The sequence below is a fragment of the Schizosaccharomyces pombe genome (assembly GCF_000002945.2).
Source record: "Schizosaccharomyces pombe strain 972h- genome assembly, chromosome: III".
NCBI lineage: Eukaryota > Fungi > Ascomycota > Schizosaccharomycetes > Schizosaccharomycetales > Schizosaccharomycetaceae > Schizosaccharomyces > Schizosaccharomyces pombe.
The window spans coordinates 1,466,622-1,482,158 of NC_003421.2; the positions used below are offsets into that span (position 1 = coordinate 1,466,622).

A 15,537-nucleotide genomic window follows, 5' to 3' on the forward strand; every position below is an offset into this window, starting at 1 on the left:
ATGCAAAATTCACCAGTTTTTCGTATCGTTAAAGCAGATACCAAACTGCGTAGCTGACATTATACGGCGTTTTGGATACTGATCTACAGATATGTTCCTATAGATATTTATGTAGGTGATTTGAATGGTATTTACATATAAATTGGTTTATTAAATAGCTTATATTTAATTAAAGCTAAATATTGAGAATAATTTTAATATCATATTCTTGACTGAGTACATCTGAGGATAATCATGAAATTCTTCCTCGGTGATCAGTAAACAATGCTTGACTGTTGATTTCCAATATGTAACGTTCAACGATACTTATCATTGTATAGATAGTGAATTTGTAGTATAATTTACTATGTTCCTAATAGTTGAGCGTATCATGAACGAAATATGTCAAAACGCTTCCATTTTAAAAAAAAAGGAGTACTGATGAAAGCAGTAATTGGATTTGGTAAAAAGTAATATAGAAAGTTTTTTAAAAAACTATTTTATGTTTAAGAGACCTTTCAAAAGTTCATGACCATTTCTACGAGAAACTAATCTTTAGTCCAACCTTCGTAAATCTCGCTTATATTAAGCTTGATTTTACTTCGGTATTTATGGATGACGCGAACACTAAACTGGTATAGAAAAAACGCTATTACTTTCAGCATCTAAAGAAAATCATTTATGATAATTTCTATGCTTTCAATTATATCTAAATATTTACATGCTCAATCATTCAAAGCGATGCTACAAAAATATTATGTTTTAGTTGTCGACTCGAATTTCAGTAAAATCCTAACTTTATTGCTAGACATCCGTAGGTTTTCATTTATGCTATAAATCTGTGAATCACCTCGTGATCGGCAAGTTGTTAAAATAATCTTTTAAGTAACTCTAATACCATGCACTATAGTAAAGAAGGTATATATTTCTTTGCGTGCCTAGTTCTTGTTTTCAATAGCAATAGTCGTTATCTCCCATAGCTTTTAATTCTGCTCATCGATGAGAGTAACATATTCCAATATCTTCTCTACATTATCAAATCGTTTTGCAATTATAAAAATATCAATAGCTTTCGATTTCCCCCAATATGGCTAATGCTAAAATTTATAACATTGATGTAGAATTTGGCTTAGTTAAGATGCAAGTTGAAAATGTCTTATGTTTTATGATTATCAGAAAATGTTTTGTGTAGTATCTGATATTAAAAAATGCATATCAACTTTTACAATAAATTCGCTTGCGCAAAATGTATAGAGACTGCATATCTCGTTTCTTCTCCCTGCGGAGTGCCTGTAACTGGCGTCTTGCACTTTCATTCAAAATCGAAATTTTTTGGTAAGGATTTGATAGAGATTGTCACTTGGTAGCATATTTTTTCTATCTTGAATTCCTTTTTCTAGGCTTTTGTGGCTCTTGGCCGTCCACTCTTTATTTTTGTATTCAACTGTTTTTTAATCACATAAGTCTAGTCATAATCTTTTGAACCAACTCAAAGCTTCTTTTTTTTATTTTTTTCTTTGTTAAAAAAAGTCTTTATTCCTTTTATTATATCAGTTTATGGATTTCATCGTGTATGGCTTTATGTGTTCATTCCTTCTGGGCAACGGCGGTAGACACAGCGACTTCATGTCATTTTATATCATCTGAAAACTGCTTAGTTTTATTACAAGCCTTAAAAATTAATATTTATCTCTGTAGTGAGGTTCATGGCTTACAATTCTTTACCTCTATCCCTTTATTTTCTACGGTGAAACATATACGCCCATATCGCCCTCCAGGATTAGATAGAGACTATTTATTTGTAGTTCTCAATGATGATACTTATTTTTCGATTTATTGGGACGAGGATTATCAAAAAGTGATCGTCGACCATCCTCCAGTTCGCTATCGAGTTACATTTCCTTGGAATCGCAACGCGAAAAGCTACTGCCTTGTCGACTTAAGGATGCGTGCTATTTTTTTAAGCATTGACGAAATTTCCATGATATGTATTAGAATCCTTTCTGCCGAAGAACGGTTGAAAACTGGCCGTTCTATAGATAGCGGATTTCCTTTTTCTTTTCCAGTGCATCTCATATATGATATGTGCATTCTCAATGATTCCAGTACCCCAACTCTTGTGGTCCTTCACAGCGATGGCTTAGATTGTTATGTAACAGCTTTTCTTTTAGATTTAAGCTCAAAAAGTTTGGGAAAGGGGATTAGACTATTTGAGCGGGTTAAACCGTCAATGATCATGCCCTTTGGAAAAAGAGGTTTGCTGGTTTTTGAGAGTTTGTTTATTCATTGCATGTATCGCGGTAATTTTGTTACAATCAATGGTCCTTGTACTACTTATATGCATTGGACTCCTTTGAAAGGGCAAAAGATGCATTATATTGTTTGTGATACTAATGGATATCTTTTCGGAGTATATTCGAGTATCTTGGGAAAAAACAAATGGAGCTTGGTTATGGAAAGACTACCAATCCCACCTTTCGACTTTATTACTTCTCTAAATTCCATCCATGAGGGACTCTTGTTTATCGGAAGCAAAAATTCGGAATCTAAACTTATTAACCTGTCTACTTTGAAGGATGTTGACTCAATACCCAACTTAGGACCCATTCATGATTTACTAGTACTCAAAAACGACATTGAAAAAAGTTTCCTTGTATGCGCAGGAACACCAAGAAACGCTTCTTTAATTTATTTTCAACATGCTCTGAAATTAGATATTTTAGGGCAGACGAAAATCTCGGGCATCCTTCGAGCTATGGTCCTACCATCATATCCAGAGCATAAGCTCTTCCTCGGGTTTCCTAGTGAAACTGTTGCTTTTAATATCAAAGAAGATTTCCAGTTAGAGCTAGACCCATCTCTATCAACCAAAGAAAGGACGATTGCGCTTTCAGGGACGAATGGTGAGTTTGTACAAGTCACATCTACTTTTCTTTGTATCTACGATTCTGCAAAGCGCTCTCGTTTAGTTTATATTGAAAAAATCACGAACGCTGCTTGCTATCAAGAATACTCCGCAATCGTTATCAATGGAACAGCATTGGCAATATTTAAAAAAGATACAGAAGTTGCACGAAAAGTTTTTGAAAGTGAAATTTCTTGCCTTGATTTTTCAGCGCAATTTCAAATAGGAGTTGGATTTTGGTCTAAGCAGGTGATGATACTTACATTCTCAGATAATTCGTCAATTAGCTGCGCCTTTCAAACCAACGTTCCATCATTGCCCAGAAATATTATTTTAGAAGGAGTTGGTGTTGACAGAAATCTTCTTTTAGTTTCTAGCGGAAGTGGTGAATTTAAATCTTATGTACTTTTCAAAAATAATCTGGTATTCTCTGAAACAAAACATTTCGGTACAACCCCTGTATCGTTTAGGAGATTTACGATGAATATTGGTACCTATATCATATGCAACAATGACTGTCCACACATGGTATATGGGTTTAATGGAGCACTATGTTATATGCCGCTTAGTATGCCTCAAAGTTATGATGTGTGTCAGTTTCGTGATAACTCAGGGAAGGATTTTCTCATTTCTGTATCATTAGGGGGCTTGAAATTCCTTCAACTTAATCCATTGCCAGAATTGACCCCAAGAAAAGTACTTTTGGAGCATGTTCCGTTACAAGCCATTATTTTTCAAAATAAACTGTTGCTTAGAACACTCGAGAATAGATATGAAGATTACGAAAGTTACAAGGAAAATTATCACTTGGAGTTGGTCGATAGTTATGATGATAATTCGTTCAGGGTTTTTTCTTTTACCGAAAATGAACGTTGTGAGAAAGTTTTGAAGATTAATGAGAGTTCTTTACTTGTAGGAACAAGCATTATAGAACAAGATAAGTTGGTGCCGGTAAATGGAAGATTAATTTTGTTAGAGTTTGAAAAGGAGCTTCAGTCTTTGAAGGTAGTTTCGTCTATGGTACTATCTGCGGCCGTGATAGATCTGGGGGTATATAATGATCGATACATCGTTGCATTTGGGCAACAAGTTGCAATCGTTAAACTTACCGAGGAAAGGCTTATGATAGATTCTAGGATATCACTAGGTTCTATAGTTTTACAACTCATCGTAGAGGGTAACGAGATTGCTATAGCGGACAGTATTGGACGTTTTACGATTATGTACTTCGATGGCCAAAAGTTTATTGTCGTTGCCAGATACCTTTTTGGAGAAAACATTGTGAAAGCAGCATTATATGAAGGAACAGTTTATATAATAGCAACTAATAGTGGCTTGCTAAAACTTCTTCGTTATAACAAAGATGCAAAAAACTTTAATGACAGATTCATTTGTGAAAGTGTGTACCATCTGCATGATAAAGTTAGCAAATTTCAAAATTTCCCAATAACAAATACCAATTCGTTTTTAGAGCCAAAAATGCTTTTTGCAACGGAAATTGGTGCTATTGGGAGTATAGTATCATTAAAAGATAAGGAGCTAGAACTGGAGGAACTTACAAGAAAAATTCGAAAATTAAAATTTTCATACTTGTCATCTATGGACTACGAAAGTATAGAAGCAGACCTCATTTCTCCAGTCCCGTTTATTGATGGAGACTTGGTTATCGATGTCAAAAGATGGGCATCTTCAGAACTTTTCCGATTATGCAGAAGTGTAGAACATAGGGAATCACTCAATTCTTACCAAAAAGTTCAAGCCCTCCTTGAGGAAATACAAAGTTTATGTTAAACGTATTATTGCCTTTTTGCTCTGAGTTATTATCTTACACTTTATGGATCATTGCAAATTTGGAAGTTTGGTTCTAGGACTGTATTATGCATTTGTGAGTAATACAAAAAAAATCTTTTGATTTATAATTATAAGTCACAAGCTGTCGCAACATGGCACTGATAAATACAAGTACATAAAGCTTGGTTAAAAAGTTATCAGTCTCAATTTCTTTCGTAAAATCTTCTTCGAAATTCAAGATATTTGTCATAATTGTTGCATCGCTCATCTATCTAAGACGAGATGACATATATTCTGGATTTCAATAATTAAAATGAAACTATTAAATTTCATATGACAGAAACTGAGCACTTCAACTGGCATAAAAGCTCAAAGGAATTTTTTAAGCTAAAAAATTAAAAAAAAACTTTCTCCATTTGGCGATCACGTGTTGCCAAGTATTTTTGGAGTGTAATTAAACTGGAGAAACTCTAGTGTAATTTCTCTATAGGAAGCTAGGGTCAGAGGAAATTAGGATCTTAAAAATTGTTAGTAGAATAAAACATGAACTAAATGCTTACCTTTGGCAAGCCACTTTTTGATTTGATCTTCAGTTTATGGTCTTTACAGGGGATGGTTTTCTGAGTAAGAATATCTGTAAAACTTGAAGGCACTTCTTTCCAGTGTTCTTTCAAATCTATTTCAACTTTAAACGACGAGGTAGAGCCTTCATTGCTTATGGCTATAATGACTCCTGGACGAGTAAATACATAAACTGAATCGTCAATGTATAGTTGAAAAGATAGCACGTATGTAAACTCTGGGTAGGTCTCAACCAAATTTTGACGCGTGCGTATCATTGAAGAAAGATGTCTAAACATTGGATTGGAAGTATTGTATTTACTTTTCCAAAGACCTTCTCTGTTGTCAGGATCGCTACCACCGTCAAACATCTGTTCTTGTCCATAATAGATAATTGGAATACCGTCCATGAAAATAAGTGCAGTTAATGCGTTAAGAGCCAGCTAAATAAATGTTAAAATATATAAAAAATGCAGGTACTAAATTGAAATATTGTTCAATAGACTTACGGCGATGTCTTTGGTTTCATGAAAAAAGCGAGGAAAATCATGATTTTCCAAAAAGTTACACAAGACGGTAACATCTTTGAAGTAATGTCGAACATCAAGTACGGCCTTATCATAAAATGAAAACATAGAATGTTTGGGGTCAAGAAAGGTTTCCCGCAATTGAAAAAATAAAGGGAAATTTAAAGTCGAAGGGAGATATTTTTGATAATCCCCGACGACTTTAGGATCTCCATGAAAAACTTCTCCTGTAGTAAATACATTAGCTGCTTCAATAAATGTTGGGAAGAAGGATTTTTCGACATGTTTGGCTGTGTCCAATCTGATACCATCAAATTGATAACGTTTAATTAGATCAGAAACCCAATTTTGAAAAAATTTGCGAACTTCATTCTTTTCGGTTCGAATGTCTGGTAGGTTCACATGTGAATCTCCTAACCAACCTGTAATTGTCTCATGGGGATCATCGTAATTTTGTACAAACTGCCAGTTGTGATAATACTTCCCAGAGTTAAATGGTTGATAAAGTAAGAAGTTTACGGGTTTGCTTCCGGCATGACCCATATGGTTGACAACTATGTCAACCATGCAAAGCATATTTTTCTCATGAATTGCATTGACTAGTTCTTTCAAATCTTCTTCTGTCCCAAAATTCTCGTTTAACTGAGTCATATCTTGTGCCCAATACCCATGATATGCCTGACCACAATCCGTAGTCTCAGATATGTTTTTAACTATTGGGCTAATCCATATTGCCGTACATCCCAGACTTTTAATGTAATCAAGGTTACGAGTAATACCCTTCCATGTACCCCCAAGGTAAAGATTTCCGCTAGCTTTTGCATAAAAATTATCCTCATCCAAAGCAAATCTGTCCGTTAATACCTGGTATATAACTTGCTTTCGCCATAATTTAAGGTAGGAAGGTTCTTTTTTCGGCAGAATGGAGCAGATTAGATTCATAGTCCCTTTTCGTCAAGTAAACAACATTCACTGGTAACTGTCTCGTTTACAATGCAGCTTTAAATCAAGCCTTCAGCTACGCCTTCGTCTGGATCGCTTCTTCAGCCTTGCTTACTGATCAACAAAGAGTCTTCTTCTCGAAATCTTCCCTTTCAGTACAAATTTAAAAAAGTATCCGAGATTCGTACAGAATTTGTTTTACTTTTCAAAAAGGGACGTTTGCTAAAACCGACACTCTCACTTAAAGGTTATAGTCTTTTGGCTGCTTTTATTAAGAGCCAAAAATATAGTAAGAATATTGAAATACAGAGGGTCTTAAATACTCCGCCTTTCGGTTCCGACGATTGCGGCTTTTTTTTTTTAATTTCAACGCTTTTCGGCTTTTGTTTACATTCAACTTGTACTAAACAAAACAAGTTAACACATTATAAGGCATGCATCGTTAAGTAAATAGTAACGATGGTAGTTGGAAAAGGTGTATGTGCTGGGTTTGTTGACATTTCAAACCTACTGCAAATGCGCATGTAAAGCAGAGAAAAACAGTGTTTTATACTGCGTAAATATTCTTAAACTCGCTTGTAGTTTGTTAACTGACATTATATTTGATTTAGTTATTTTCTGTATGCTTTTCTTCACTTGGTAATAACAGAAATGAAAAAATGTATTCAAAATACAGCATTATTGTCAAAAGAAGACGAAAACTCAAAAATTTTTTTAAGTTAAAAGACAATGGAAAATGGAAGCACTCCATTTTCCATTTTCACGCTGTCTGTAATTCACCAATCCATCGTAATGATGGAAGCTTGAACAAGCTAGTTAATTGTTATGTATGTTTTTCCTCATACATTGGAAGTTAGACTATGAATAGAAATAATAACTGGACTATACCTCTTTAGAAACAAATACAACAAAAAGCAAAAAGAATAAAAGGAAGCCTACAGCACCCCGGATTCCCATGTTGTCTCCAACCATAGTACTAACGAGGCCCTCAGACGCTTAACTGCAGTGATCGGACGGGAACTGGTGTTTTCACCTAGGTATGGCCGTAGACATTTGTTGTGTTAAATAATAGTATTTATTCTGTTATTCAAGTAGGTTAACTAGTGAGTAGTTCATAGAAAAATAACTTGAGAAATGACAATCTTGATATGAATGATCATTGAAATAATTTGAAAACTAAAAAAAAAAAATTGTTCAGATTGATAGGAATGCTACGTTAACAAAAATTGACGATTTACTCGCTCGTACAAAATTGATTTTTATATGCATTCTCAAGTCTAGTGAACTCAACAGCATCTATTCCCTGCGATGCTATTCCTAGTACGAGAATAGGAGTAGTTCACTCGAATGTCTCGTTTCATTGGGGTAGGGAAGGAAACACTTATATATTTACCATACTTTAGTATTTTTATTCGTAACTCTTTTCAAGGAATTTTTTTCAATCCAGTATCATTAGTGCTGTGTCTAAATAAAGAATAAATACCAATTTCAAACCAGTCAATGCATTCGTTTTCGCAACCCACCCACTAGCCTAAGCTATGAAGCCTCAAAAATAATTTGGCGTACAGACATTTTAATCAACATTAAGCTTCACAATAAAATGTCAACGAATGTTTAGTAAAAAGACATTCTGACTATTAACAATTAAAAGACACTACATTTTGTAAAATATATATTATGTACTTAATCTCGTAATGAACAAGCAAGTCCCGAGTGGCTCAATCGGTTTAGAGCGTCTGACTCTTATGATGGTCATCAGAAGGTTGCGAGTTCGAGTCTCGCCTTGGGAGTTAGTTTTTACATTTTTGAGAAATGAGATGCACCGATCACTGACTCAAAGGTTTTGTAAAATAAAGGCTTCATTTAAATTTTCGTTCTTGTATAAAGTAGAAATCAACTGCGAACCCTAAAATGTAACGACCGATAGATCCATACTGTTAGCACGTTGCTGTAAATTTTTTAACTTATTGGGAGATTATGAAATGAGATTGATGTTAGAAAGCTTATAAGCAACATATACAATTACGCTTTTTTTCAGAAATTTGGGTAAGTATCATTTATTTTCTTTGTTTATTGTCAAACCCACTTTCCGATGTACATTAAAGAATCGTTAAATAAAATTACGACCTTTTGTACTTTCGTAGCTTCACGTACCGGTACATTAAACAAAATTTTCAAGTGGTGTTATGTTTCGTTATGTGTGTTTGCTACACGGTATTTCCTCGACCGGATCTCCACCTGTCGGTACATTCCAAAAAAGCAGTAAAAGTGTTAAATTCTCAGAAAGCGGCTGAATTTTCTTCGAAAATTTTGCTATTTAGAAGCGCCTTTACGGTTATATAAGAGCTGCTAAACAGCTTCAAATTGAACTCCCTTTGTCTCCAAATTTGTAGGCTTGTTTTGAAAGCTTCAAAGAAGAAAGGGTTGGAGCGCTCCAAATAGCCCTCAAGATGAAAGGGATTAAAAGCAAAATGGTAAGATCCATATCTAGTGTTTATTTGATTAACCAGAATCTAGCTTTCTCGAGGGAAATCTCAAGATACCCAGAAGTCTAGCAAGAAGAAGGAAAGCAAAAAATCGAATTCCCATGACTCTAGCAAGGCTCCGAAAGAGGTACGGAAAAGGTTTTTACTTACTTTTAACATTTTCATAGTCTCCCTCGACGGATCCCAATGGTTCTGTGATTGGTGCCCAAAACGACTTTCTTACTGTTCCAAAACATTCAGGAAAGAAAGTACCTATTGATACCACACCAACTCCTAGAGATGAGATCTTATTAGAGAATGTCAGGACTGTTCGTAAACAACGTTCATCCCTTTACCATATATCTGAAAATCGAAACCTGGTCCGTCTTCCATCCTTTACTGGTATGTTTTATGGATACACTTCATTGATTGTTTTAAGTAGTTATAAAAGATTTTGTTTCTTATTAGAATGTCATGAAATTGGATGGTGTTCAATGCGGCACATGCTGGTGTCGCTTGTGGATTTACTGTTCAGCTTGATGTGTCTGATATCGAAAAAGGAATCCTTCCATTTTTTCTCACATTTCATTTTATTTTACTAAGAGATGATTTAAACCACAAACATTGAATAGGATTTTCTTTCTGATTTAATGTACTTGGTGTTGACAAACACTGAGGTGTTATCAATATACTTTGTTGTCAACCAATTTAATTTACTAACCTGTCTATTTAGATGTTCCTGTTAATAAATGGCACTCTCTGGCGTTGGAAAAATTAGAACAATGTTGCGTTGTTTTCGATTTCAACGATCCCTCCACCGATCTTTACGGAAAAGAAGTGAAGCGAGAGGCTCTTCAAGATCTCATTGATTTAATATCTGTTCGAAAGGAAGCAATTGATGAGTCATTGTATCCATCCATTGTTCATATGTTTGCAGTAAATGTGTTTCGTCCTTTACCTCCTCCTTCTAATCCTCCCGGTGAAATCATGGATCTTGAAGAAGATGAGCCGGCTTTGGAAGTTGCTTGGCCCCATCTTCACCTTGTTTACGATTTTTTCTTAAGATTTTTTGAATCTCCGTCTTTGAATACATCCGTAGCCAAGGTGTATATTAATCAAAAATTTATTAGGAAATTACTTGTATTGTTCGACAGCGAAGATCCTAGGGAACGTGATTTTCTAAAGACTACACTTCATAGAATATACGGAAAGTTTCTTTCTCTTCGTGCGTTCATAAGGCGCTCAATTAATAATTTATTTTTGCAGTTTGTCTATGAGAACGAGCAATTTAATGGTATTGCCGAACTGTTGGAAATCCTCGGGAGTATCATTAATGGATTTGCCCTACCACTAAAAGAGGAACACAAAATATTCTTGTCACGTGTTCTTATTCCTTTACATAAAGCCAAATCCCTTCCCCTTTATTACCCTCAAATTGCTTATGGAATTGTTCAATTTGTTGAAAAGGATTCATCTGTTACAGAAGAGGTATGTATATTTCCTAGTGTTTCTTACGTTTTATCTAACGATGACAATATAGGTTGTCTTGGGCTTACTTCGATACTGGCCGAAAGTAAATAGCTCAAAAGAAGTCTTATTTTTAAATGAAATTGAAGATATTATTGAAGTGATGGAACCTTCAGAGTTTTTAAAGATCCAGGTGCCGCTCTTCCACAAGTTGGCAACATCCATATCTAGCCAAAATTTCCAAGTTGCTGAAAGAGCTTTATATTTTTTTAACAACGACTATTTCGTGCATTTGGTTGAAGAAAACGTTGACATTATACTACCAATTATATATCCCGCACTCTTTGAAATTTCAAAAAGTCACTGGAATAGGTAAGTAGTTACTCATTTAAAATCCCTTTTTATTTTCTTTATTTAAGATAAAGAAAGTGGTTTATTAGTTCTTGCTGACGTTTTGTTAGAGTTATACATTCTATGGTTTGTAACGTCTTAAAATTGTTCATGGACATTAATCCTTCTTTATTCGATGAAGTTGATGCTGAGTATTCTGAGAGTCGTCGGAAAAAAGAAGATGAAGAAATTATACGAGAAGAAAGATGGACTATACTAGAAAACATCGCTAAAGAGAATGCTATGAAACTTAAATCTCAAAACCCTACTACTGTGCACTCTACTACTGAGAGACTAAAAAAACTTTCACTTGACTACACCAATGGTTAGGACTTGCATATTTTAATAATGATCCATATATTGTACTTAGTCTCTAATATTCCCTCTTTTACATTTTACATACTATATCATTTTCAGTTAGTATTTCCTTTTCTTTTAATTGATTGTAATAAAATATAAATCGGTAACTTGGTAGCAATCTTCTTTTCAAATTGAATGTTGCAATCTCAAGTGGGCCTAAGCTAGAAGGGTTCATTTTTTTGTTTGCATACCCCAGCTTAACCTACCACTGAGAGCCAACTGTAGGTATGCCAGTGAGGTGCTCCTCAACTTCAGCAAAAGCACTAAAATTGGCATAATATAATTGTTATTGAATATGTCTTGCATTCAAATTATTTCATCTAGTCAAACTTCAATTGCTGGTCATAGAAAGCTATGCAACAAATTGTTTACCCTACGGACGCAGGAAGGATTTGAAACCGACATCCTAAGGGCGCTAAATATTATATTAACTGTTAAAAAAGGAAACTCAAATGCTGACCGCGTTTTGAGGTTCCTAGTAACCTTTGTTAATTACCTTCAGCAGAAGGATCCTGAGATAGACATTGTTCAACCTATCTTAAAACATATACTTCGTGGGTTAGATGCCAAAGATAAAACTGTAAGATATCGTTGCTGCCAAATTATTGCCAGAGTGGTTAATTGTGTAAAAGAAATTGATGATGACCTTTACAATACCCTCAAAGAAAAGCTTTTGTCCAGAGTTTTAGACCGGGAATCGATAGTCCGCCTTGAAGCTGTTGTTGCTTTATCTCGGCTTCAAGAAGACACCGGTGACGAAGAAAACGATGTTCGAAATATTCTTTTATTTTTATTGCAAAACGATCCTAGCTCTGAAGTGCGAAGGTCTGTTCTTTTAAATATTGAAGTTAGCAACTCAACTCTCCCTTTTATTCTTGAAAGAGCACGCGATGTTGATGCTGCCAATCGAAAATGTGTCTATGCCCGAGTATTACCGAAAATAGGAGATTTTCGTTATTTAAGCATAAAGAAGAGAGTAAGGATATTGAAATGGGGATTAAATGATCGTGATGAATCTGTTGAAAAAGCCGCGGCTGATATGCTTGCATATCAGTGGATTGAAAACGCTGATAACAATCTTTTGGAACTTCTAGAGAGACTTGATGTGTCTAACAACTCTGATGTTGCAGTTTTAGCAATTAAAAAATTCTTTGATGTACGCGTGGATAGTTTGTCTCAGCTGGAATTCCCCGAACAATTTTGGTTAGAGCTTACAGCTGAGTCTTCCTTGCTTGCTAGGACATTCAATGAAATTTGTATAGAGAAAAATTACACTGACCTTTTGGATAAAATGCCTGAAGTTGTTCAACTTACATATTATATCGAAAGGCAGTATGTTTCTCTTAGAGACAAGTCTTCTTATGATGAGTCATGTTTTATAATTGAACAACTGTTATACATTGGTCTAAGCCAGGACATGGTTGATGAAATTGGTCGCAGAAAGCTTTTAAAGAGTCTTACAAATAGTCTTTCTACTATGGCCCTTCCAGATTCACTAATCTCTTTACATATAGAACTATTAAGGAAACTTTGCTCTTCTGAAAACGATTTTTGCTCATTGCTAGTTGAAATTATTACGGAGGTGTTTGAACAAGGACATTCACAAAACCAGACTGAGGAACAAGGGAACAGCAATGCTCCAGAACTGAATAAAAATGATTATGAGGGTGAGGAGATTACTGTTTCGCAAAAGTCACCATCTCCATCTTTACCACCTAATGAACTAAATGAGCCTGAACCTGACGACATGGATGGATATAAAGAAGCTTTTAATGAGTTAAGATGCCTTTCGTACGTTCAGTGTCTATTTGAAAACATCACATCCTCCTTAAATGAAAACTTATATATGGTAGACATGCTTAAGACTTTAATTATCCCGGCTGTGAGGAGCCATGACTTGCCAATTAGAGAAAAAGGATTAGAGTGTCTTAGTTTGGTTTGCTTGTTGAATGCTGATCTTGCATTTGAAAACGTTCCTTTGTATTTACATTGTTACGAGAAAGGTTCTGTGGTTTTAAAGTGTACCGCAATTCGTACATTGACTGATATGTTAATACAACATGGAAAAGCCAAGTTCACCGAATATGAAGATGCTATTTCTTCTATACTTTTTGAAGCTTTAGGGGAATTCGAAAATGCCGAATTACAGACTCTCGGTGCTGAGGCGATAGCCAAGTTGTTGGTAATATTGCATTACAGAGACGAACTGGTATGTTGCTGTGTTTTTATAACTTACTTACAACAACTAGTTTCTAAAACCCCTCATCATTCAATATTTTGAGCCTAACACAGTTGATAATCATGCGCTACGGCAAGTTCTTGGCTATTTCTTTCCTGTTTATGCCTTTGGTGCACACGAGAATCAATGGCGAATAGCTACTGTAAGGAAAATTATCATTATTTTTTATTGAACAAACAATAGATAATTAACAGCATTTTAGATATTCTGCGATGCACTATTAAGCTTATTAGAAATATACCGCGATCTTGATGAAGATGATGTTCAATTAAGCATAGGACACATAGCTCAGCAAATGTTAGATTGGACTGACAACGAAAAGTTGTATGAAAGAAAAACACAAACAGGAGATGATTATATCGCTTTAAATCATAATGTACATCTACATTTAGCAAACATGATTTTTGAGTCGTTACCTAATGCTTCTGAAGGTGGGGATTAAATACAAGAAACGACATTAATACTAACAACAAATGTAGGAAAAGAGAGAAAATTTATGATATCCTTATTGGGGAAGCTTAAAATCCCTACTGACTTGCCTTCATCAGATTATCAGAGGACAAAACGCAAATTAGAAACATACGAGAGTGTAAGTTAATACTAATTCAGCGAGAATTATTCAAAATGGTTCTTTCAACTAATAATGTATAGCATGGTTTCACCATGGATTCCACCAGTTTGAGCATACTTGCGAAATTTGAAAGGATGTTGCTTCAAAACGAAGAAGCTAGATCCAAATTTGAAGAAACAGAAGAAGAAAGATTAATGGAAAATGCTGAAGAGAATGAACATGCTGGAGCTGAAGCCATATCTGGCGAAATTATTCCTGATACAGTGGAAGCCAACATGGAAGACGAGGAGGAAGTTTATGTTAAACAAGAAGAAGATCTTTAAATCAATTGAGACAGATCCTTTCTATGAAGTTCACGGAATCCCTTCCGCATATCTTTCAGAAACTGATAAAAGTCTCTAGTGCGATTAACCTTGTTTACCAAATCATCAACATGTGGTAGAGGTGGATGACAATGCACGACTGAAGGGATTAGTTTAAGCTCAAATCTAAATAATAATTTTTTTAATCCCAAAAGATTTCTTACCTTTATAATCCCTTTCAGCAAGATTGATTTGAAATGAAAATTGTTTGTTCCAATCTTTTTCATCAATGTTTGTAAATATAAATCTGATGACTTCGTCATGAACTCCTTCCATTTTCAAGCCCAAATAATCTTCCCAAAATTTAAGCTCTGGATTATTATAAGAATCCTGTTTCCGTTTCGCCTCCATCTCTTGAGCCCTCAACTCTCTTTTGGACGAGATGATTGCGCGGTAATGATCAAGTTCCTCAGAGAGCTTTTGTTTCCTTTTCAACATTGCATCAAGCTTTTCTTGAAACGAAAATATTTCCTGTTCTGTAATAGCTTGCTCCTCATGCTCTTTTTCTAATAATTCCGTAAAATTCTGTTTTCGAGCCTCAGTTTGCTCAAGGCTTTTCTCTGCCTTCTTTTGTGCCTCTAGATCAATGTTAACTTAAAAAAGCAGAGTAATCACTATAAACGTACCATTAATTTCAGATAATTGACGCAAATATTCATTTTTGTTATTCAGAAGCTTCTTTCTCTCTTCTTGCAAGAATCGATCGAAGATGCTGTTGAAATTCGAAATTTTTGATTTCAAACTATCGTAATCAAGTTCTATCGTTGGAAAGTTTGCCAAAGACATAGAAGAAAATGATTTTCTCTAAAGTAGAGTGCTCAATGTTATGCTAATCGAAAGATGTGTGTTAATAAAACCAGAATATAAAAAATTTCTAATTCATGTCAATTTTATATATTCTATAAATCGTATTGTAGGAAATAAATCTAATAGATTGTTTGGTGGCTTTTATTTAGCAAAAGCTTTGGTTCCACTAAA

The 15,537-nt window shown here is 34.8% G+C and overlaps 5 protein-coding genes, 3 long non-coding RNA genes and 2 other non-coding genes across 10 annotated transcripts, besides 2 other annotated features; 5 read left to right on the forward strand and 5 right to left on the reverse strand.

Annotated features, from left to right (window-relative positions):
• Positions 1–6: part of an LONG TERMINAL REPEAT that runs on past the window's edge.
• A 374-nt stretch (positions 7–380) lies between these two features.
• Positions 381–982, forward strand: SPOM_SPNCRNA.7381. Its single transcript, NR_196719.1, has one exon. It is a non-coding gene; the product is annotated as a non-coding RNA (long non-coding RNA).
• SPOM_SPNCRNA.1200 lies at positions 745–1,587 on the reverse strand. Its single transcript, NR_150060.1, has one exon. It is a non-coding gene; the product is annotated as a non-coding RNA (long non-coding RNA).
• rik1 (CLRC ubiquitin ligase complex WD repeat protein Rik1) lies at positions 1,261–5,291 on the forward strand. The gene has a single exon (NM_001023194.3). It carries the CDS (start codon positions 1,553–1,555, stop codon positions 4,673–4,675), a length of 3,123 nt encoding a protein of 1,040 aa, NP_588204.1. The 5' UTR covers positions 1,261–1,552; the 3' UTR covers positions 4,676–5,291.
• SPOM_SPCC11E10.09C (alpha-amylase-like protein) lies at positions 1,589–7,083 on the reverse strand. Its single transcript, NM_001355917.2, has 4 exons — positions 5,746–7,083; positions 5,236–5,679; positions 4,444–5,192; positions 1,589–4,294 (listed from the first exon to the last, which is right to left on the reverse strand). The coding sequence occupies exons 1-3, from the start codon at positions 6,703–6,705 to the stop codon at positions 5,160–5,162; spliced, it is 1,437 nt and encodes a 478-aa protein (NP_001342914.1). The 5' UTR covers positions 6,706–7,083; the 3' UTR covers positions 1,589–4,294; positions 4,444–5,159.
• Positions 5,704–7,758: a sequence feature (RNA overlapping with rRNA (SPOM_SPNCRNA.7382) was converted to a misc_feature.).
• On the reverse strand, positions 7,598–7,806 carry SPOM_SPRRNA.04. The gene has a single exon (NR_151396.1). It is a non-coding gene; the product is annotated as a 5S ribosomal RNA (ribosomal RNA).
• Positions 7,807–8,168: 362 nt separating this feature from the next.
• On the reverse strand, positions 8,169–8,804 carry SPOM_SPNCRNA.7383. The gene has a single exon (NR_196720.1). It is a non-coding gene; the product is annotated as a non-coding RNA (long non-coding RNA).
• On the forward strand, positions 8,413–8,495 carry SPOM_SPCTRNALYS.12. Its single transcript is given in 2 exon segments — positions 8,413–8,451; positions 8,460–8,495. It is a non-coding gene; the product is annotated as a tRNA-Lys (tRNA).
• A 147-nt stretch (positions 8,805–8,951) lies between the features above and the next one.
• Positions 8,952–11,482, forward strand: par1 (serine/threonine protein phosphatase PP2A regulatory subunit B-56 Par1). The gene is made up of 6 exons (NM_001023196.3): positions 8,952–9,179; positions 9,223–9,318; positions 9,359–9,572; positions 9,904–10,658; positions 10,711–11,009; positions 11,099–11,482. Exons 1-6 carry the CDS (start codon positions 9,156–9,158, stop codon positions 11,355–11,357), a joined length of 1,647 nt encoding a protein of 548 aa, NP_588206.1. The 5' UTR covers positions 8,952–9,155; the 3' UTR covers positions 11,358–11,482.
• Positions 11,440–15,345, reverse strand: spc25 (Ndc80 complex subunit Spc25; the record flags this gene model as incomplete). Its single annotated transcript, NM_001023198.3, has 3 exons — positions 11,440–14,659; positions 14,724–15,137; positions 15,186–15,345. 3 exons carry the CDS (start codon positions 15,343–15,345, stop codon positions 14,517–14,519), a joined length of 717 nt encoding a protein of 238 aa, NP_588208.1. The 3' UTR covers positions 11,440–14,516.
• cnd3 (condensin complex non-SMC subunit Cnd3) lies at positions 11,582–15,338 on the forward strand. Its single transcript, NM_001023197.3, has 5 exons — positions 11,582–13,596; positions 13,637–13,768; positions 13,829–14,057; positions 14,106–14,215; positions 14,278–15,338. The coding sequence occupies exons 1-5, from the start codon at positions 11,683–11,685 to the stop codon at positions 14,518–14,520; spliced, it is 2,628 nt and encodes an 875-aa protein (NP_588207.1). The 5' UTR covers positions 11,582–11,682; the 3' UTR covers positions 14,521–15,338.
• Positions 15,346–15,537: the final 192 nt, after the last annotated feature.

What these genes read in the sequence shown, in the direction of transcription:
- rik1 (NM_001023194.3), top strand. Translation starts at nt 1,553, where the DNA reads ATGGCTTTATGTGTTCATTCCTTCTGGGCAACGGCGGTAGACACAGCG.
- cnd3 (NM_001023197.3), top strand. Translation starts at nt 11,683, where the DNA reads ATGTCTTGCATTCAAATTATTTCATCTAGTCAAACTTCAATTGCTGGT. An exon ending in TGCATTACAGAGACGAACTG is followed by an intron (nt 13,597 to 13,636) that starts GTATGTTGCTGT and finishes TACAACAACTAG; the next exon opens with TTTCTAAAACCCCTCATCAT. An exon ending in ATCAATGGCGAATAGCTACT is followed by an intron (nt 13,769 to 13,828) that starts GTAAGGAAAATT and finishes ACAGCATTTTAG; the next exon opens with ATATTCTGCGATGCACTATT.
- SPOM_SPCC11E10.09C (NM_001355917.2), bottom strand. Translation starts at nt 6,705, where the DNA reads ATGAATCTAATCTGCTCCATTCTGCCGAAAAAAGAACCTTCCTACCTT. An exon ending in ATGAAACCAAAGACATCGCC is followed by an intron (nt 5,680 to 5,745) that starts GTAAGTCTATTG and finishes ACATTTATTTAG; the next exon opens with CTGGCTCTTAACGCATTAAC. An exon ending in CAAAAAGTGGCTTGCCAAAG is followed by an intron (nt 5,193 to 5,235) that starts GTAAGCATTTAG and finishes ACAATTTTTAAG; the next exon opens with ATCCTAATTTCCTCTGACCC.
- par1 (NM_001023196.3), top strand. Translation starts at nt 9,156, where the DNA reads ATGAAAGGGATTAAAAGCAAAATG. An exon ending in CTAGCAAGGCTCCGAAAGAG is followed by an intron (nt 9,319 to 9,358) that starts GTACGGAAAAGG and finishes ACATTTTCATAG; the next exon opens with TCTCCCTCGACGGATCCCAA. An exon ending in TCAAAAAGTCACTGGAATAG is followed by an intron (nt 11,010 to 11,098) that starts GTAAGTAGTTAC and finishes ACGTTTTGTTAG; the next exon opens with AGTTATACATTCTATGGTTT.